This window comes from Lissotriton vulgaris, chromosome 9 (genome assembly GCF_964263255.1).
Source record: "Lissotriton vulgaris chromosome 9, aLisVul1.2, whole genome shotgun sequence".
Taxonomy (NCBI): Eukaryota; Metazoa; Chordata; class Amphibia; order Caudata; family Salamandridae; genus Lissotriton; species Lissotriton vulgaris.
In genome coordinates this window covers 543,763,634-543,786,677 of record NC_141697.1, presented here as the reverse complement: position 1 = coordinate 543,786,677, position 23,044 = coordinate 543,763,634, and the positions used below count along the sequence as shown (strand labels likewise).

Here is a 23,044-nt window from a genome sequence, read left to right as displayed (position 1 = left end):
TTCGCACGTGCACTTTAAATAACGGTTTGTTGTCTAATAATTGTGCTTTATTACTGCGCGTTTTATTCCATCTTCTTTCCGGAGGGAGGGGTTGGGTGGGCTGGATTTTTGGTTACAAAAGGTTGAAAATTCATAATTATTAAAATAGAAAAAAAAGGTTGTTTTTTTAGCATTTTTGGATGAATAGTTCTAAACAAACCTTTTGAGAGCCAGCTCTGCGCAATTAGACTTTCACTATTTTAAAAGAATCCTTTGACTAGATGAGCAGGGTGCAATAAGTGCAGTGCAAGCAGGAGACGAACGCAAATATGTTTATCTCCTGCCAGGATATGAAAGTGACTGCATTAGTACGGGGCTTGAACTTGGTTGGCAAGGGCAATGAAATGTTTAGCTTTCGCATGGTCCCTCTACCCAGAAGACGGGCACAGCGGTGACCTTTAAGCCACGAGAGTAGGCAGTTCGTAAAGGTTCCTGTGACAGCAAATGTTTTTTTGCGGTAGGGAAGACGTCAGTTGCTGAAAACGAAATCGTCATAAGCAAATTAATTCTTTGTTGGAAGGATCAGAGCTCAGATTTCCCCCTGCACCATTAAATCATAATGCTGGTTTCTGGTGCACTAAACCAGCAACAAAATGGTTGTCCAGTAGCTACAATTAAGTTGCACACAGTACTATACTATCATTCCATTCTAAAACTGCGGGATAACATTTCTACCAAGCATACACGACTGGGAATAAATAATTTAAAACAAGGCTCGATGAAAAATTTGGTGATAAGAATTTACCCAAGCTTGAATTGCTAGGACTAAAAAGAAAGGGGCAAGTGGTACATGAGCTGCAGTTCGCCTGGCCAGTTTGGTCTAGAAATTACCTTTCAGTTTGCATACTGAACCACACAATTATGTTCCTGGATGTTTTATTCACAATCTTGCCATCCAATACAATATCAAATATACATCTATATACAGGAAGCAAACATATGACATCAGTAAACAATTTTAAATATTTAAACAATAACTTAAATAGCTTTATACAATTTCCATGTCGCCCTTCCATCCAAGGGCTTCAAAACTATGTAAAGTGCTTTCAATCCTGGTTCTCGTGAGCTGTGAACGTGTGCAAGGTCTGTGCCACCTTGCGCTGCAGCATGAAGCATGGCACCTCCGCCAGAATCTCAGGTTTTTGCAGGTCCTTCCTACAGGGGCCACTCTACGGCTGTGCCTCCAGGTTCTAGTCCAACCAATGGTTCTTGAAGTACTACAAAAAAGAAAATATATTTATGAAATAAAAGCAAAACTCATCATTCAAGTGTTCACCTTTGGACAGGAGACACCTATGGCAGCATTATACATGCAGTGAATCTTCCTTCATGGTGCTGGGCACATCTTTTAAAAAGGTGTGCACAGCACAATGAAGCAAAACACACTGCATTATGATGAATGCGCTGCCCCAGGACAGCCGCGAACTCATGCTGCCCCCAGGGCAGTGCATTCATGTGAAGAAACTGAGCGGCTGCTTTGAAGCCCCTCCGTGTTTTCACAGTGGAGGCAGCAACCCGCCTGAACTTTGAAGGAGATTGGAGTTTAGAGATCCCCTTGCAGGCGGGTGAAGTTAGTGACTGCACCCGCAGGAAGAGGGATGTCTGGGAGTGGGGGGGCGGGGATTAAGAGGGTCTGTGGGACCCCATTTCCCACCCCTCCAGAAGGCTGCTCTCAAAGAGTGCACCGACAGTGCGCCACCTTCAGTGCGCCTCCAGAGAGCATCTTTGCCTCAGTGGCAGCATCTGTAACACGGCGTGGGAGCACAGGCAAAGGGATTCACTCATTTGCATGGCTATCGGTTTTACAGACTGGGTCTCACAAGCATCTGCGCCCCCTTCTTTATTACCAAAGTGCCACAGGGGCGCAAAAAGCAGGCGAAAACACTCATTGCGCACCAGAGGCGCTATGTGTAATATAGCCCGAGGTACTTTACAAGCATATTCCAACTTCAGCATTGCCTCCAGCCAGCACCACCACATGTTTCCACCCCCCCTTCCATTGTTTACTCACACGCTAAGGGTAAATGAGTTTATTAATAAAAAGAAACCCAGCAGCATAAATCAATGCTTTCTGTCAAAATGTATAGTTTTAGTCAGAAGCAAAAAAGAATGCTCATCAGGCATACTTCTATGAAAAACGTGTAGACAAAGTGAACACAACTCCGAAGTGGCGGTTTAGAAATTTAAACAGTCTAGAAGCGGGCCATGCAAGGGTTGGAGTTCAGGGAGGATAGCAAGATTCTCCAATCCGTGGCTTGAGATGGATGTGTTGCCTCAGTAAGCACACTTCATGATTAGAACATCAGAATTAGGTGCAGCAATGGATTTGTGCCGAAGCAGCGGACTGAAGTGAACATGCTAATTAATAATGATGCATTTGTTACTATGGATAGGGATGGAAAACAATGACCATTCACTAGAAAGGAGGACAAAATAAGGACATTTCAACTAAATCCATCTTTAATCCTCATTACCTCTCTGATACGTCATCTTGAAAACGTGCCTACCAACATAACATGAGTGCATGGATGACTGGGTTCTTAACAGCATCAATGACTTCGCCTCAGCCTCCACACACTGATCTCACAGAACGAAACTTTTGGCCCAGTAGGTTAAACGAAGACATTAGGACCTTGCGCGGAAATGGTGGAAAAGCTGTTAGTTGGCAAAATTACCTATAAATTATCAACAAAAAAAGTATCACTTGGAGATCTGCTTAGCCAAAAAAGCTTATTTTGAGGTAAGAATAGCTGAGCGAGGCTATACATTCAAAGAAATTTTTTACATGATAAAAACCTTTATGAATCCCGACATAGTCACTAGAGGCCTAAGCCGAACAGCGCAAACTGATGGCATCATATTTTCGTTAGAAAATTTCAAGTATTCAAGCAATCGGCTTGTTGACTTACTGTCAGATGACATCCGTCACATAGCAAATTCTAGTAAGACCTTTCCCGGACGCCACTTCTTACCCACTTATTTGGAGGAATCATTGGCGGCCATTAAGAACCTTAAATCAAGGTCTCCCTCTGGCCTATTCTTTCCCAACATACTTTACCAAAGCAGTACAAGTCATCAATCCCCTTTCCAACAACATTTTGAATATCTCCGTCATCAGGCACTGTACCAAGTGCAATGGAAAAGAGCCAAAATTCTACCTTTGTTCAAAAAGCCAATGGCTGATTGCAAAGTTACAGAAAATGATAGGCCTATTTCCCTTCTCCCTGCTTTTTCGAAGGTTTAAGACAAACTTGTGAATTCACAACTCACAGTATTTGGAGAAGAATGATCTGCACCAGTCAGTCTGGATTTACACTGAATTGAACACTGAGGCGGCCCTGTTGATAGTTTGCTAGATCAGATCAAGGGCACCCTACACAAAGGAGGGAAGGCAGTCTTTATCATGGTGGATCTATCAGCGGCCTGCGATACTGTCACCCTACTTGAAACTCCTTGCAGTGTCTAATCTATTGGGATTGTTGGCCCAGCCCTGAAGTGGTTCACTTCTTTCTTGGATGAAAAAGTCAAGAAGTGTGGATGACTCGTTTCTCCTCCACAGTTTGTGAGCTAACAGTTGGAGTGCCCCAGGGGTCGGCACTCAGCCCCACCTTATTCAATGTTCATGCCTTTAGGTGTATTAGCGGAGACCGGAGGGCTAAAGTAATCTATGCTGACAACACCCAGCTTTTCACCTGTGGAAAGTGAGAAGAGGTTGTCAGAGAGGCCATGAAAAACTGTCTCTAAGGTGTTTCACTGGCTCTCCAACCAATTAGGGAATTAAACTAGACCGAGCACTTTCCTTCCCAAAACAAATCCAGGCACCGTCCAATTCTTGTTTTGGGCTGCTTCGCACTTCAAAATAAATGTCTTCCTTTGTCTGTTAAAGCTAAGAAAACAGTGATCCAAGGAAGTGCAATATACTTTGGTCTTGGAGATTATATTCTCAGACTTTAAGTGCCGCTGGCTATCAAAGAAAGTATTTTGTGATTATGTTCTCCCAGAAACCTACAGTCCTCGTTCGATCAAATGGCTAGCGCTCCAAAAATCTGCCAGGCTAGAACCTGTGGCAGGTCCTTTACCCATCTTGGACTGATAGCTAGGAACAAACTTTCTCTGGAGCCATGTACCACAGCTGAACAATTCATCTTTAAGAAAAAATTAAAAACATGACTTTCAACAAGTTTAACAATACAATGTGTTTTGTAGGTAGCCTCTAATCCAGCAGCAAGACACTCCTGGGAGAATTTGTACGCTTTCTAAATCTCATATCAAACTAATTACTACCTTCAGGGTAATTGAAGTATTTTTTATAACTGGGAATGGAGACTATACTTCATGATTACGTGGGGATAAGGTATGTATTGTGGAACACAGCATGGTTTAGATAAAAGTATCAGTACAAATGTGATATTTTCTTTACCTATTATTCTGCTGTCCATTCTATACAACTAACCAGGATTCAGACTTCAGTCATAAAAAGCATCTGCCTTCTGTAGATAAGTGTCCTTTTCGTATGGTCACCCCAACCCCCCCCGCGCACACTAACATTTTGCTCCCGTGCCGACATTCGATTCTGAAAGTACACTGAAGTCTGCTGCCCAGGCCCCAGTGCTTTCTCCCTAAAACAGATACATGTGAATGGGATGGGATGTTATGCTCCTTACAAGTCCCTAATACGAGGTACCAGTGGTACTCGGGGCGTGGGTGTTAAAAGGGTCACCAGGGCATGAAGCACTGTTTGCGCCACCCTAAGTGACCTAAGTAAGCAGATGACAGCAGTTCTGCCATTCCAGACTGCAGGAGCATTGCACACTGCTTGAAGTCTACTTTAGGCTCACCATGTGTGGCAAATTCAATGCACTATTTTTGATATGCCAGCCACCCCAAAGGAAGCCCCCCCTCCCGCCAAAACCCAGGAGGCAGTGTGAATTATATTAAAGATGAGGGCATAAGTACAAGCTTATATGTACCTATAGTGGCCTTTTCTATTAACGCTACGAGTGCCCGGGTGCCAGCCCATGTTATTCTATGGACTGCTCATCTAACTCTAGGTTACCAGCTCCATCATGGTACCAACGTAATGCGTCATGTTTGGTATTAAACAATGTGCCTCATCACCCCTTACACAAATCTCGTGTTTCGGACGATGTGGCATGCAACTTGGAAGCTACCTTAGTCCAACTGGTTGCCCCGGCCTTTTTCTGTGCTCTGGCTGCTAGCCCGCAACTGCTGCACAAATAAAGGAATCTGGCACCCTGCCAGGAAGTGTGAACTCTCCCTGGAGTCAAACAATGGCCTGGATGGGAAGGAGGTCCCACCACCCTCCCAGAAAGGATTGCCAGTGAAGTGAGACATCAAGCCTGAGCTTCATAACCTTTACTGATTGACATGCAATCAGGATGCCTCCAAAAGGAGGAAACCGCCTTCCCCTGCCCCATTTTTACCTGGGTAAGCGAGAAAATTGGGTATTTAGATGGTGCACACCCTCAGAAGGCTAGCGACACCTCTCGGGTCAGCTACCTGGTCTGTACAGTTAAAGGTTTCTGCCATTTTTTTAAAGTGGCAGAATAGAGGGTTCTGGGTAGAAAAGGGGACCGCAGCCTCAGATGTGCTCACCTCAGGGGCGGATTAGCCACTGGGGCTAGTAGCCCATTGGCCACTTGCAACTATACACCCAATGCCCAAAAATCTAGAATGTAAGGGCTACCCCTGACACCAGAGCCTCAGTTCCGATTTGCAACAAAGGACACAGAAGAAACAAGAGTTTGCGACAACAGGAGCAAAAAAACAAAAAACAAAGGCTTGATACTCTGTTCCGGGATGAATCTCAGTCATGCAATTCGAAGAAGGTTGCCACAAATACAAACATTGTTTCCCCCAGACAGAGGGACCCCTTGGAGAGCCAAAGGCAACACCAGACTCAATTGGACTAGTGGCACTTGTCCCATGCACACTGCAGGTAAAAACATACCAGAACTCCAGAACCAAAAAAACAAACTGCTGCCCATTGGGCCCTCCAAGGAAATTGCCCAAAAGAAGATGGTCCAGTACACTGGTACACTTTGCAAAACTTAGTCCGGACCTTCAGCAAGTTTCAGGCAGCTACCGTATTTCCCCCAGATGTCGGGATAACTTTATGCTGAGCTTACAACTGCCAAGGCTTGTTGGTGGCTGATCTGGCAACCACCACCTTCACTCGGAGCTGCAAATTGAGGGACCACCACAACACCTTCATCTGACAACAGCAGTGACCTACTGGACTGTGTGCACCAGTTTCCTTACCAGCTTCACCATGGCTCCCACTTCAGTACAAAGGACATCCAGGACAACTCCGCACCCAGGCTTCGAGGCAGGTACAATCGAACTGTTGTGGCTTGGACCTGGGACCTGCATCACCTTTACCCTTCTCAGGTTTCTCGCAATGCTACTTGCAAGTGACCGATTTTCACAAGTGCTTTTTACCCATTGAACGCAATGATTTAGTTTTGCAGTATTGTTTTGCACAGATTTATTTGCTTTTAAAATCTGTAACTCTGGTTATACTTCTAGAATGAACTTTTGGGTGTCTAAATCTATATCAAAAACTGCTTTATTTGTATAAATTGGCAGTGTATTTCTTTTGAGTCGTGTCATTTACTTATCATGCCTGTTGGTACTCTGAAATGCTTAACCCATGTTTCTCTAGTAAAGACGGACCGCTCTTCGCCACTCTACCAGGACTGGAGCTAAGCATTTATCATTGTGAATCCAAGGATCATCTATGGGGTATGGAAAGCATTGCATAGTGAAGCCTACCCAGCACCACCACAACACTCCACCTTCCTACACCTGCCAAGCATTCAAGAAAAGCATGCACTTTCTGAACAAAAGCTGCACCTTTCGGAAGAAAGATCAACTTAATCATACTGGTCAATGCTGGAATCGTTGGCCAAGTAGTTTAGGAATTTTCTCTTCATTTACTTATTATACTGCAGGACAGCCTTACAGAGAATACAGTTTTGATGGTTTTTTATGTGTGCATGCCTGCTCGTCCATGAGTAGGTTGTGCTCCTATTAAAAGTTGGGCAATCAACCGACAATGGGCTAATCAGAAAGTATTGAGTGGGAAGGTCTTTAGTGGAAAAAATTCATTCTTTATTCAGATATCCATGTCTTAGCAGCAGGAATGGCCCTAGATTTCAACATAAGAAGCTGCATCCAATTCATGATGCAGACAAAGGTCACAAGAAAGGCAAGATAAGCCCAAACTTCATAACCAAGACTTTCTGACCCAGATTCAACATGAGGCTCCAGACCTAGAAAATTATTTACGGAAAAGGGAGAAGTTGCAGTCACCCTTATAAAGTAATTATTTGCATGAGGTGCCTGTTAAGTTAGGCCCAGTCTTCAGATCTATACAGCACATTAAAAGCTCTGTTCACTGAGCACAAAGTTATAAATACAGGGTCAGCTAAAAATAGGGGTCGCAACAATTAGGAGTGTCCAAGAAAAGTAGGATATCCAAGGCGGAGCCTGGTACAAAAGAACATACTAGTGCACATGAATGGCCCAACATTTCTCTGCAGTAAGAACTACTCTAAGGTGGTGCATTGAAGGCATCACCTACTCAACCGACAGCAAATGGTATTTAATAAACGGGTTGGGAAACTCATTAACAAGCAGTAATTCAGTTCTGCAAAGAGCTGCAGCCTCTTATTAGACGGGAGGAATACTGGGGGTTGTGAAAAACACCTATTTCCATGGAATGGGACCGGATGTTGGAGACCTTTAAAGCCACAGATCCCCTTACGCCACACCGCACATAGTGTAGTATGTCCCCCCTCCCACTCAGTCCCCAGCATGAGAAGGATATCCTTCCTCACCTATTCCTGTCTGACGCTGGGCCTGTCATCTGAGCAGCATCACTTGGACAGCGACCACCACATGACGCCCATAGGAGAATAAGGCAGAATCCCAGGTCTGAACAATCTCAGCTGGGGGTGAGCCAGATCAGAGGGACGGGGAGGGCGGTAGTTTAGAAATGTTCTGTTTTAGCCGATTTTGTCGGACAATATAAAATTAAACAGCTGATGCCGCTGGTCGATCCTAAAAAAGTCAAACAACCCAGATGGACTATTACTTGAATGTGAAAGATTAATAAGATCGTACTCAAGTCCACGGTACCCATGTTATTAGAGTTATGTACCAACTGCAGATGAAACTAGGTGTAACTATATAAAATCAATAAATTAGGTAAAAAAAAAAAAAAAAGAGCTGCAGCCTCTATCCAATTTTATGGTCACAGACTTACAAAGTCAATGACTTAGTACAAATCTTGGGTTACTCCCTAACAGGGAAGACAAATCCAATAAGAATGTGAATAAAGAATGCTGCCCATTCCAGAAAGAGGGCCCAGAAACAAATGCAAAGGAACCACTTTAACTGGAAGGGACAAGGTGTCTGTGTATTCTATCTTCCCTGAAGCAGAGAAAAGGCATGTGGTAGGAAAAATGTGTAACGCTTGGGTGTGTGGTGAAGGTTGGGCACCATATGGCTAAAGGGGCTGGAGCTCTACACAGGACCTAGTAAACACGTTTTTTTCTCCATTTCCTGCTCTGGTTCCAACTCTGGAGCATCTAATCAACTGGGAATGAGTAGCAGCAGTTACAACAAGTACACAGCAAAGCTTGGTTTAAACACTTTAAAATCCCAACTTTGAAGTCAAAAGTCATTCTGGTGGATTTAATTCTATCAAACCATGCAAAAGAAAGCAATACATTGAAAATCAAGGTACGGTATAGATATGCAAAATAGGCAGTACTCACTGTGTATATTGTAGGTTGCTCCTGGATCCAAAACAATGTCTGGCGGTAGAATGAGAAGGTCTTGGGGCCATTTGTCTGAAAACTGGAAAGGATCACTCTCTGGGGAGGTAGTATTTACAGTATCCTCGGCACTGCAGCTCCCGGCCCGCCTGCAGAGCTGGCAGCTAACTGGGGTAAAGCCAGGTCCTCGGGGGAACGAATCCTCGTCGTTCTTTAGGTAGCTGCGGATTGCTCCGCTGTGGTGTGGAGGACGCTCGCGCAGCCAGGCCCAGTGAGTTGGGTCCATGGATATGACCTAATTAATAAACACCAATGGGAAAGTTTTAGAAACTAGTTTGTGCTTCAGTATGACAAATATTTGCAAGTTACTCAATATAGTTGAGTTTTAGAACTTTCGGTTACAACTGGCAAGGGAACTACTCCCTCCGTGAAGGAGCGGTTTAAAGTGCAGTGAATAGGTCATAAGGACCAAGCTAGTCAGAAACACTTCATTACCGGCAATTGCCCTAGAGTGAAACCAAGAACTTTGCTTCATCTTCTCTAGGCCAATGACTCCCTTATGGTAGTGTGTACATGTGGAAAGAATAATGGAGAATAATATACAAATAATTTGCCATGAGATTGCCGGATAGGAGTGTATATGCATGTTCATTTATTTACAAACTCAATTTGCAGATTTGAAAACAGTTCAAAACAGACTTCACTTTAATCACATGAAGACTGCATTGACAGTCAAGAGTCTTAACGAGGGAGTCCCAAACTCACAATCACTTTCTGGAACGTGGCAGTGCGGAGGTCAATACTCCCATGCAAAAGTGGTGACCTACCTGACTAAAAGCAACATCTACCTCCAGGAGACCTGGGCTCAAACTCCAACGGTTCTATACAGTTACTACGAGCTCTTTAAACCAACAAAACGGACCAACCTCTTTGGGTGCCCATGAGGGGGGGGCCTTTCAATTTCTAACAAACACTCGAGCAAGATTAAGGCCGTACCCCTCCACCAAAACTTCCCAGCCTGGCAAGCAGGTCTAATATTCAGGATCTCAAACATAAAAAACGTTCCACTACTTCTAATAAACTTGTATCACAACGCAACCAAAACACTCAAACTGCCTGCCACCAAACACATCTACGACTGCTTGGAAGATGGCACAATTCAAAAACTATTACTTGACTTTTTATGTGATTGTTGGTTTTTACTCTCCGCCTATGCTCCATTATGTGGTTACAGGTGTAGTGGTGGACACTGTAGGTCTTTTCTTAACTTTACATATTCACTTAATAATTGGTTGGTGTTTGTGTGACCTTCTCTCACTTCTTCGCACTCCTTTACTCTCTATGGTGGTGATGGCTGTGCTTTTATTGGTGATGGTATAGTACTGTTCATGTTAAGAAAAATGAAGAATTTGTTTATATTGTTTGTTTTTATAAAAAAAAAAAATTGTAGCCCTGAAGAAGTCAGTGGGTGATCATTTTCCCTTGACGAAACACGTGTTGGCATTAGTTTTGCTCTGTTGGCTACTCTGTAGGATTTCAACGAATTATGAAGATTGAATTTATGATGTGTGAAGAGAAAATAAAAAATAAAAAGGAACTGAGTTATTGAACTTTGAATAAGAAAGAATTGGACTGGTTTCTTCTTTTCTCTTAGGATTTGCTAGCAACTGTTATACTGTGCTCGGGAACAATATATTTTCATTGTATACTCTGTTTACACAGAAATTTGGGGACGTGAGTGGCCGTTTTCCCTTGAGCCATTTACAAAAGAGATCTGATCCAGCCACGACTTTTAAATTGTTTCTATTACTTGACTTCGATCTTCCAAAAGCACAACGTGGAATGCAGTCCTGAAGAATCCTGGGTGTGACATGTCATACGAGTTACTTACCTTTGGTAAGTATTTATCTGGTAGAGCAGATTCTAGCCGCAGATTCCTTTAGGTAGAATTACTCCCAGGCGTGAGACTGGATCCGGAAACTTTTTTGCCACAGCATCCCTGCGCCTTGGGGGCGGGACACCATCACACGACTCCGCCCAGGCGTCGTCCGCACACGTGACATCAGCAAGGTCACATAAAACCAGTCCCAACACGGAGAGGGACAACAAACCTCCAAGACACCCCAAAATAAAGGGCACCCACCAACAAGGGACAAGGGCAAGACATGGCCAGATGACAATCAGAGGTGCGTTACTGTTACAAAGCAACTTTTACGTCGTAATGCTGTTACAACGCAGCTTTTACAACGCTGGTTCCATTACAACGGATGCTATTACAACGCAGGATATTACATAGCAGATGCGATTACAACGCATACCATTAAATCGTAAGTATTGGTAAGTATTTAATTTTTTTTTATTTTATTTAATTTTATTTAATTAATTTAATTAATATTAATTATAAATAAATATATTTATTTATGTTTTTTAATATTATAAATTAAATATATTAATTTAAGTAATCTTTAAAATAAGTATGAGTATAGGAGTATATGTTTTGGGTACTGAGGTATATGTTTTGGGGTGTTTGGGTATTTTTAGGTTTTAGGGCTGGGTTTGGGTTTTGGGGTACAGGGGTATTTTTAGGTTTTAGGGCAGGGGTTGGGTTTTGGGGTACAGGGGTGTTTTTAGGTTTCAGGGCAGGGGTTGGGTTTTGGGGTACAGGGGTGTTTTTAGGTTTTAGGGCAGGGTTTGGGTTTTGGGGTACAGGGGTGTTTTTAGGTTTCAGGGCTGGGTTTAGGTTTTGGGGTACAGGGGTATTTTTAGGTTTTAGGGCTGGGTTTGGGTTTTGGGGTTCAGGGGTATTTTTAGGGTTTATTTTTTTTAAAGTACGACTTTAATTAAATTAAAATAATTAAATTTATTAAATGAAATTAATTACAATTTTAAGATTAATACAATTATATTAATTAAATTAATTAAATAAAATAATTACTATTAAATTTATTAAATTAAATTAATAAAATTATATTAATTTAATTAAATTACATTAATTCCTATTTAAAATTAAATTAAACTTATTTAAATAAATTATATTAATTACATTTTTACAATTATTTTAATTATATTAGAAAAATAAAATTAATAAAATTAACTTAATTTCATTTTTTAAAAAAAATTATACTTACCTATACTTACGATGTAATGGTATGCGTTGTAATACCATCTGCTATGTAATATCCTGCGTTGTAATGACATCCGTTGTAATGGAACCTGCTTTGTAAAAGTTGCGATGTTACAGCATGCGTTGTAAAATAACGCGTTGTAACATCATAGATCCCAATCAGAGGATAACAATGGAAGGAGGGGAGGGAGGACAGGGATAAAAAGCAATCCCCACAAAACTTGGAGTAGCCAGATCTGCAGGGCACCGGGACCCCATCCTCCGAAGAACCAAAGGAGGAATGAACCGCTCCCAGACAGCCACCTGTCAAGAACAAGAAGGCACTCACAGGAGATACAGCCCCCACCGGGAGGAGAGTACCAAAGACCAACCTAAGGGTCCTCGCAGAATAGGGGAGGAAGGGCGTGCCGTGAAGGAATCTGCGGCTAGAATAGTCTTTACCAGATACAAGTAATTTGTACATCTGATAGAGACTACTATCCGCAGATTCCTTCACGTAGAATAGATACCCTAGCAATACCCCCTGGGAAGGAGGGTCTGCAAATGGACCCCATCAGCCAATACAGAACAGAGGGCCCACAGAGAAACAGATCTGTGAACTAGGTAGAACCTGGTCCCTGCCAGGCAAGGGGAACCAGCAGACCCCCGCCCCCCCCCCCCCCCCGCCACCGACCGCAAAGGATGTAGGAGGGAGAAGAAGGCTGAAGAGGAGCCAAGGGCAAAGCGGGGAGGCCGAAGCACCCCACTGCCCCACAAGGCAACACAGTTTCCACCCAGAGCCAAGACAGGAAGGGAGGAAGAAGAAGAAGCCTAGAAAGCCCAAGTAAGCGAGGGAAAAGGCGGCATACCCACTCCAGGTTGAGCCCTGAAAGAGAAAAACATTACGCTGAAGTGCTGGTGATAACAGTAGGTATCCTGAAACATGAAAGCGCTATATTATCCCCAGCTTGTTAAAGACTAACTCCCGCTTATTGGATCATATGTAGGCGCCCTGTCTTCATTTTTTAAAAGAAAAAACAAGAGGGAGGTTTAAAAGGTTTTTTTATACAACTGTAGCACTCAAGTTCTGTAGGGATATGGGTCACCGATTGAATTTATGGCCTAAATAGAAATATCCGAGCTGTCTGAACTAGGATGACATTAATTTATCCCCCTTACAGGACCTGAACCGACCTGAAGTTTTGTCCACTAAAAACTAGCTCCAACTGCGCTCTGACATCTCTTGAATAGCTGAATAAGACACACCTACAGGTAAAAATATTGAGAAAAAAAAAGAGATAGTAAATTTTGGTTTAGCCTCTAATTAAGATCGTCATTGACTGAACCAGGACTAGCTTGTCTATCTGCCCCTCGAGGACCAGGCTTCTGTCCTCATTTATAGGATCATGTGTGTACAAAAAAAGAAAATAGTTCTGGTATGTACCATGAACTATGTGAATGTGGTTGATACCCAAAAAAAAGGTTTTTTAATATCTGTCTGAAAATGAAGAGTGAGTGTTGTGGTAAATTGTGCTCTACGGTCCATTTGGTTAAGGCCATCATGATGCCTTTATAGATTCCACGTGATAGGGAATCTTTCCTAGGGAGTGTTTCTAGAGGGTTTGACATTGCACAGCAACCACCGGCCAAATGTAGGAGCTTTGCTCCAAAGTCTATCAGTTGACTAAAATCAAGTTTCTTGAATCTAAGTGATCTTATATGTCTAAGATGTTTTACTGCATGTTTTACCGCATATTAAACTGTACTCTCTGAAAAATTTGTATATTTAGGTATAAGTGAAATTAAATTTGTTTTCGTTCTCTATCTTTCAGATTGTTCTCTCTCCTGTGCCCCCTCCCAGTATACCGCCCTTTGCCCTGACGAAGGTGTGGCCCCATTGGCCTTCCACCGAAACGCGCGTCGGCTTATGTCCCCTGGAAAATGGCTATTGTCCTTTTTACATCAGGACCTGTAGTCAAAACCATCTCCCTGGACTAAACACACCGATCTATACAACACGTGAAACCACCCTTGTGTTGTATGCGCCAGGATTAGATGAATGAATGTAGCATGAATGGTGAATGAGATCAAATAGGAAAGAGTGGGTATAGATTGAAGTGAGTGAGTTAGAGTGTATGTAGTGTGGCCGTTACTGGGCAGGATAGAATCTTCCTTACTATGTTGTTTGCTTATCCATGTCTATTTTATTGATGATCTATTTATACATGTGATACCTAAAAACCCTATATTTATATCATTGTTATCCTTAAAAATAAAAAAAACATATATTTCCAAATATGAATTGTATTGTTCATTCTTGATTTGACCATGTGATTGTTATGTGTTGTGTCAACCCCTAGGCTAATCACCCCTTTACACATATTTGTTGGACCCTATTGTTAGGGCCTGTATATCCCAAGGCAGGGTGTTCTTCTTTTCTATCTGCATTGAGAACAACCTGCCAGCCAGAACAACGCTGGCAGGCAAAAGCCGCCAGAAGAAAGAAGAACAGCCAGAGGCCCCAGGAAGGCAGAGTAGGCAGCGCCTGGCAAGGAAGAACATAGGATCATCCCAGACCTCAGTGCAGGAGCAGGGAGAGGAGGAGATGCCCAGGAACACCACTACGGGAGGCTGCGCACACAACCTCAAGGAGCAAAAGCAACCTACACAAATGCCATGGAGAACAGGCACCAGAAGGCAACCAGAACCCACCAGCCGAGTACAAGCCATACAACAGCTACCACTACTCCACCTAGGGTACGATAAGTCCCAAATATGGGAACCCTCTTTGGTAGAATGTCCGCAGCAGAGGGAAAAACAAAAACGCCTCGAAAGGCTCGACAAGCAGCCCAAGCAAGCAGAAGGCCTAATCTCAGGGCCAAGTCTGCGCAGCAATTCCAACACAGACACACACTTCAACAAAAGGGTCTTCCGGCAGCCAACAATGCCAAAAGCCCAAGGAAGGAAGCAAATGACCAGAAAAAACTCCACAGCCAGAACAACCGGCCTAAGGCCCAAAATCAACCAGACTCAGGAGTCACTGAGGAGGGGACGGAGGAGAATAAGGCGGAGGAGGACAGAGCCCTGCTAAGAGCCTCTAGATGGCAGAGTCAGACGGGGCATGAAACAGGCTGCCATCAAACAGGTCAATGAGTCGCTCCCGAATATTCTCAGGGAATACTCCATCCAGAAGCCAAACATGGTTACAGAGAGTAAGCCATGGCCAGGCCCAGCACCTCAGATGTCCAAGGGAAGGAGCTCGTCCTTAGGTGATGGATGCAAACTAAGGTGGATCAGAGTGGGCAAGGGCCAGGTCCGGAAAGGAGAAGGAGGGACAGAGGAGTGGGGAACCTGTGTCTCCTCTGGCGAAAACCACTGCCGCAGTGCCGGCGAGAAGCTGCCCTTTGATGACGTCTAGGAAAAAGCCATGACGCTGCAGCCCGTCTCTGGCAAGGAGGACACCAGGAGGCACCCAACCTCTCGGGGAAAACGGGGCGCCCAAGGAAGAGTCCACGATCCGACACCTGTCCGTTGCCCTAGAGTCCGCAATCTGAGGCAGGACGTCATTGCTGCCCAGGGTCAAAGACGCTGCCGGACAGGCCTCCTCCACACCACATGGCGCAGGAGACCGGGGATGGGCCAGAGCAGCTAAAGGACGGCGCAGACTCTACCTCCGACGAGGCAGCCGCCTATGTGACGGGACCAGAGGGACCCGGGGAACAACAAGGAATCCCCAGCCGGCACCACATCCTCCGAACCAGTCGAGGCTGGAGCCCCTGGTAATGCCGGGGAGGGCCCCGCACTGCACAAGGGATCCGCCAACATCCCAGGAGGGGTTAGGGGGAGGAGGAGGAGAAGCCAGCAAGGCCTGCAGAGCTGCCACATATGTCTCCATCTGGGCTCTTGACGCCCCCTCACCGGGAAATGGTGGACAGGGGGATGATCCGCAGGGCCGCATCACCTGCAGAGAGCCCATGCCCTCAACAGGCCGGAAACCAGCCTTCGGGGACAAACTGCAACAGTTACCGACCGGGAAGCGATGCTCTGGTGGCTTAAAAGAAGGATGAGAATGACAGCGACAACGGATATTTCAAATCGGAGGGGGACCCCACATCAATTTAGGCAGGTCGATGGGGAAAGCAACAATCAAACACTGGGAGGGGACCTGCCCGCAGTAATTTTAGTAAATGGCCTCGGAGAGGTCCTTTGTATTATAAAAATTGCCCTGAACCCAAGCAAATCATATAACAACTTGGATATTATCAAAATTTATTTTTTTATTTTTTTATTTTTATGAATTCATTTTCATTATGTATGGATATAAATAGTTTAGCATCATGATAAATAAATAAGCACCTTAGCAACAATTAAATAGTGGTTCTGACTCCATACTTGCATACCATTGACACTCATACAAAAAACATTCACACCTCATACATCATACAACACTAGGCTAAAATCATCTCTGCCTAGTGTTTTATGATGTATGAGGTGTGAATGTTTTTTGTATGAGTGTCAATGGTATGCAAGTATGGAGTCAGAACCACTATTTAATTGTTGCTAAGGTGCTTATTTATTTATCATGATGCTAAACTATTTATATCCATACATAATGAAAATGAATTCATAAAAATAAAAAAATAAAAAAATAAATTTTGATAATATCCAAGTTGTTATATGATTTGCTTGGGTTCAGGGCAATTTTTATAATACAAAGGACCTCTCCGAGGCCATTTACTAAAATTACTGCGGGCAGGTCCCCTCCCAGTGTTTGATAGCGACAACGGATATGTCAAAAACCTTCAGCAGAAGCAGATAGAGGAGACAAAGCCTGACTGGACATGCGAACCGAGAGAAGTTTCATCCGGCGCTCCCGCCGAGACTTCGGCTTCAACTGTTGGCACGCCTCGCAATCAGTGGAGCCGTGATCCTCCAACACCACATACAAATGAGGTGAGGGTCCGTCACCAACATCAGACGTCCACAAGACGAGCATGTTTTAAAGCCCAAAGGCATCTGCACACTGTTCCCACAACACGCATAATAGCGAAAGGAAAAAGCCAAAACGCAGCCCGGAGCACGAACCGGATCTGCGTTACACGGGGAAAAGGAATAAACTGACATAAGCGTGCCGGGGTGGGACTTATGTGCCCTTGCTGATGTCACGTACGCGGACGCCTGGGCGGAGTCACGTGATGCCATCCCCGGCACGCAGGGAAAACATTTCCAGATCCAGTCTCACACCTGGGGATAATTCTACGTTAAGGAATCTGCAGCTAGTCTATCAGATATGCGTTTCCAGGTGATTCCGGCTGCATCTGGATATTTCTCGGACTGCTGGTTACGGTCCATCTCAACTCCAGTCTAGATGTCTCTTCATATCCCTGCTTTTCTGTCACCAGCCACACCTCCCTCACCTTTGCCTCTCTCGATTTCCCCATCAACTCCCTCCCAGCACAGTACTTCTGCTCTACCAATGCGCCTCAGGATTGGTTTTGGGTTGATTCTTGGTGAGTGGGGTGAAGAGGATCGAGGAAAAGAAGCTTACAGAGACTAAGAGCAACCGTAGTAGAGGGGTTGAGTGACTCGAAGCAGAAAATATTATGCAAGTTGGAGTGTAAGGGGGAAGACTGATTAACCTTTTGGAAGAAAAGGTGGAGTTCCACTTTGTATCTGACAGAGGGCATCACCGAGCTGGACCAAGCAAGAGATTTAGGTAGTGGGAGAGCCAGTCAAAGCATGTTTTGCAGGCGCTCTGCCCCTGCAATCATTGGCCTCTCCGCTGAGACTGCAGGCCTGTGATGTTGCGCCCCGTGCTGTCACTTCCTGTGATACTACCTAACTCAGAGTCCCCCCACTTCTTGATTTAGGACTTGTGCCCTGCGTAACACTCTTCAGGTTTGATAAAGCCTCTGCTAAAGTGATAACTGGGTGTAGGTGTGGAGCCTCATCTCTGTAGCAAAACAAGTGAGGGCTCCTGGTCAGTTTTGTTTGCCAATAATTCTGCACTCCCATCCCTGCCCAACCAACAAAAGTGATGCCCAGTAAAATTACCCTGTTTGAGATTAAAAGGAATTCCACATCACACAACACTTAGGGCAGCCGTTCTCTCCCTTTTATTGTTTATCATATTTTGCAAAAATGTTGCTTACAGATCAGGCTCAACCCACAGAGTGTGTAGCAGCAGTTCCTCAACATAACAGCACCCTTGTTTTTGGGGGTATTTCCCGGTCATTAATCCCCCTCCTGCATCATCTGTTATTTCAAGTTCCCTTTGCCCATCCACAAATTGGGTGAGACATGTTTTGGAGATTGTTTTTGGTGGCTACAGAGAGCAGTTCAGGACTAGCTCTTCCTTCCGCCACAGTTTGTGGTGAATATTGCCCTCCAGTGTGCATATGAAAGCAAACAAGAAAGACCATCTAGTATCGAATTTGCTCATGTTGAAGTTTCTGCATGGTTCTTTTCTTGCTAGTGTTGTTTCCTACCAATCTGTAGGACCAGTGCATTGTCTGCACAACAAACTAAGGGCTTGGTTTAAAGACTGATTCTAGACACCCCCCGCAGGATATGTTGGCCTAAAGATAAGCTAGCTCACAACGCCACTGTAACCCCAACCTACCAGGAAGCGAATAGTTTCGAGCAATCTCGGACCATGACAAGACTTGCCCCCTCAGGAATTTTTGGAAACAGTACAGAGCCTTTCGCCTAGTCATTCGTGCTCACAGATTCTCAGAGAAATATACAGAGAATACACAGTAGGAAGTTTTCAATAATATTTAATGAACTAACGTTATTCTTGCATAAAATAAGTGTGTTGCAATAATTAGTAAACAGAAGCAGATAAACATGATTACAAGCACCAACAGCGTAAAGAGTAGATTTAGTTCTACTAAGGTTCTGAACAACTGTATATACGCGGGCATATTAACAAGGCAGTAATCTAGCTTACTCTTAAAAGGCAAAAGCTTAAGTTTACCTAAAGTGTGTGTAGGTGTAGAGCAAAAAACGCCCGCCAAGACACCATCCAACCCCATTACCGATAGTATAAAGTGATAGAGTGAAGGAGCCAGTCTTGGTCACAAACTGGACACCCCTCACGTGAGATCAGGTTGCCGCTTGGTGATTTCTCAGCATGCAAGGGCCCTCCGTTTAAGTGGAAGTACCTCCTTAACTAATCTATAGGGATGCTCATCTTTTATAATAGAAAGCAGCCTTGTGATGTACGTATAGATTAGTGATGCTATGGATATGCAGATAGGCCTGTCTGTCGTGTAGTTCCTATAGTACCCATGCAGGACCTGCACGTTTGAATAAACTGTGGGTATGTGGCAGACTGGTTCTGTACACCCTCAAGAGAAATGTTAGCCTATTTGCATTTAGCTAGCTCACAGTGCCACTAGTGTCTCCTTATCGGGGAGAGATTAGTTTCTGGAAACCTTTAGAACATGACAACCCTGATCCCTCAAGATCGTGGAAACAATGTACTACCTTTCACTCACTCTCAGTTAGTTTACCTCAGAGGTACACAGAATAAACAGTCTGGGCATTTCAATAAGGTTTTATTGAACATGTATTCTCATGTAAAATTTATGAGCTGCAACAACCATTAGACAGTAGCAGAGATATATGATTTAACAGTACAGTGAATATAAAATGATACTACAGTTCTACCATCTTGCAATAAGCATGAACAAATGCATGATAAATGTGTGCATACTCCTACAATGCCTATCTAGCTGTACCTACGTGTACCTAGCATGAGTAGGTGTGAAGCGAAGAATCCCTCTAGGATTTAGTCGAACCCCATTACCTGAAGTGTGAGAATGTAGAAGCCCTTCTTGGTCTCAAGTTGGACACCCTGCGAGGGATGTTCCGACCACTGTCAGCTGGAACGTCTGCTAAAGGATTAACAAAGTCTTGTGGGACACACATGGGGGCGCATATTACCAGAATTGAGATCCAAGTTAAGCCGGTTGAGAGTTACAACACTTTCAGAAAATCTCGTCTCTAAACAGAAAAAGGACATACTCCCCGACGTAGAAAAAAAAGAAACTCTTAAGAAAACACTGAAAACCCACTTGTTTGAAAAGTACCTGTAACCATTGAAATGGTTGCCAGATTCCCCCCTTGAATTAAGCCAAAGTTTATTTTCAAAACATTGTTATATGTAGCAAGAACGGGCTTAACCTTGTCGAGACCAAACACGAACAGTGGGGAACTGCAGGGATCCAGACCCAGTTACATAAGGCACCTGAGCAAAAACCAGCACTTTAACAAGTAAACAATCATCTCAATGCAGCATATCAATGTCTTGAAGACAAATCCCAGGAGAGCTTCCGCCGGGACTGGACTGTTATGACTTGATGAACTGGAGTACCTGCCTTCGATCAGTAAAAAAGAGCGGTTTCCTTCGGAGAGAAAAAAAACAGAGCTTGGCTGGATAAAGCACGCTATATTCAAAGTTCAGTTCTTGTGGCTTCTATTTTACTTGGATAAATAGTAGACTGGCTTCTTGTACTTGTTGCCTGATGTCTAGGTAGAGCAACAAGTCCATGCCCTCGTAACGTAGCACCTTCAGCTCTCTAGCTTTTTGTAGAGCAGCTTCTCAGTCTCTGTAGTTCATTAGATTGCCAATAATAGGGCACAGACTAGAGACAGGGATGGGTCTTGGCATAAGAGCACGGTGTACTTTTTAGACCACGAAGACTTCCAAGAAGATCTCTCCTAAGGGCTATCACTAGTAGTTGCTCCACAAAGCATTCCACATCAATATTAGTTCATTCCGCTACACCAATTATGCGAATACTGTTCCGCCTTCAAAGAGCTTTTAAGTCTTCGACCTGGACTAGAAGGGCGCTGGGAGTTTTGTCTAGCTTAGTGTGGGCCGTTGCATTCACGATCACAGTGTCTTCTGCATCAGAGACTCTTTTCAATGGCATCCAGTCTCTCAGTATGCTTGTCAAGATTCTTTGTCATGCAGTTCATTCTGTAAGTTAGGGCATCTATATTACAATCAATTTTGTTTAGGCTATGTTGCATTACTATCAGCATTTGTGTTAAACCTTGATCCACAGGGAGGTAGTTAAGACTCAGAGCCAGACTTGGCAGCATCAGAGTCTATGTCTGTCTTGTGGGGCTCAAAAAATAGCTTGGACTTTGATTTATCAGCGTTGCCCATGGTTTATAGTGATGCACAGCAGTGCGAAGAGCACAATGTTGGGGATTCTGAAATAGCCTACACGTTCTCAGGTGACACTGCTGTGTTTGCGGTTTGAAGCAGGGTTCCTACTTGGTATTAACGTGGCATAATATAAGACTATGCCATGTAGCATGCTTCCGAGCGGTCAGATGGATCGAGAAGAAAGAAGGCACAATGTCACTGGTAGGAAGTAGATTCAGAAAAGGGGGTGGTGATGAACAGAGTGTCTGAATTGAGCAGACCACTCTTACCCAGTCCAAAGATCAGGGCTTGATCCATCACCGTTATTTATCTCACTGCCCCATCCCAGCTCAGAACCTGGCTATATGCAAATCAGTCTGTCCCTGGCCCAGTGCATCATGGGAACAGGGCAGACTAAACTACCAAGCCAATTCTTCACCAGAAAGGAAACAAGCTACCGGGGACCGGTTTCTGGCATTTCAGCTGTCTTCGGCCCGGCTTGCTTGAATCCTGATGGAGCAGTGAGAAAGGGACTCTTCTGAGTATACCCTGCCACACCTATAGTGGCCAAAATCGATTCAGAAAAGGGGGTGGTGATGTAGACAGGTGTTTGTTCAGAGTCCCTTACTGTTGTGCCTCAGTCGAAATTGTGACTGGGCAGCAAGTGAGAGGCCGGAAGTACCCAGCCCACCCTCAAACTTGATGTATGGTGTGCTCTTGGTGAGTGAAGAATATCTACAGCTTTTTTCTTTTATCCCCTGGATTGATGCCTTGCTTGGACAGGCCAAGTCACAGAGATGCTGTCATCAGCAGAGCAGGCCCTTCTCACCAGCCCCACCAGGCTCAATATGGCATCTGCTATGTGAGCCGACAGGGAGGGGAGACCTTCTTGGGGCTGAGCAACGCGACTGGCACAGTACGCCGGCAGTGTCACAGCCGCGGATGTTGCCTCCGGGGAGACAGCAGGCCAGGTACTGTCCGACCTGTCCCCTGCCGACACACAGCACCCACGAAGGAGGCCCGGAGACCGGGAAGACAGCTCACCTTGTAGCTGGGCATCTAGTGCCCCCCTGGGTGGTGTTGGGAAGAGCAAGAGGTACCGGGTGATTCTCCAGTAGATCCGCTGGCCTTTTACCTGAGGGGAGCCTTTACTTCCTTGGAACTTGAGGCCTTGTCTGTGCATAGGAGGCCGCAGATCTGCAGAGGCAATCAGTGAAGCAGGTCTTCACTAGCTGTATAAATGGTCCCACCAGGCTCTGCGCAGTGTCCGCTAAGTGGGCGTGAGCATCCCCGGGAGGGGGTGGGGTTCTGAGATTAGCCGCGTGGTGCGAAAACTGCAAGGAACTGGCAGGAGCACGGCCCAGGATGTCGCCCTGGTATTAACAGTAGACCAGACGAGTCTGGGTGCGGTTCGCTGCTTGCAGGGTTAGCCTGGGGCCCGCGAATCCAGAGTTTGCGTTTTCCAAGTACAGGGAGTAAGTATCCCAGTAGCTTTCAGAGTGCTGGGACGCTGTGGGGCTGTAAGATTACGTCAGAATAATGATATGGCTCATGGAGCTCAGCTAGTCTGTGGCCATCTTGGAGCTAGGCAAGCTCTGCCCCGCCACCATAAAAAATAAAGATTATAAAGTAATAAAAGAGCACTATGCAGTAAATAGCTGAACTGGAACTTGGCCACATTAAGAGCCAACAAATTCTAAATAGCATAAGTCACAGCTCTGCAGCATCATGAAATAACCCACTAGTCCCATGCAATCAGGTAACATTTCGAAACCTAGTACTGAGTTGTGTGTTAGTCTATAAGTTAGAGTCTGAAGTTCGGCTAAATAGATCTGGGTCTGTTGTAAATTGTGTAAAATACTCTTAATCTGCATAGTACTTTTTGGTAAAAGTGTTTCTCAAGCCATTACTGTAAACAGGAGTCATAAGTACATT

General features: G+C 44.5%; 1 protein-coding gene across 3 annotated transcripts in view; it reads right to left on the bottom strand.

Moving 5' to 3' along the window:
• Positions 1–254: 254 nt before the first annotated feature.
• SPDYC (speedy/RINGO cell cycle regulator family member C) overlaps positions 255–23,044 on the bottom strand; it is a 137,033-nt gene continuing 114,243 nt past the window's right edge. For 2 of the 3 annotated variants that reach the window (XM_086936679.1, XM_086936680.1), the window contains exons 6-7: positions 8,844–9,138; positions 769–1,256 (exon numbers count right to left, since the gene is read on the bottom strand). In XM_086936679.1, coding sequence (XP_086792805.1) covers positions 1,195–1,256; positions 8,844–9,138 — 357 coding nt within the window. In that variant the 3' untranslated portion in view covers positions 769–1,194. Of the gene's footprint in view, positions 1,257–8,843; positions 9,139–23,044 lie in introns of all 3 variants that reach the window. The other variant, XM_086936678.1, reaches the window with a different exon arrangement.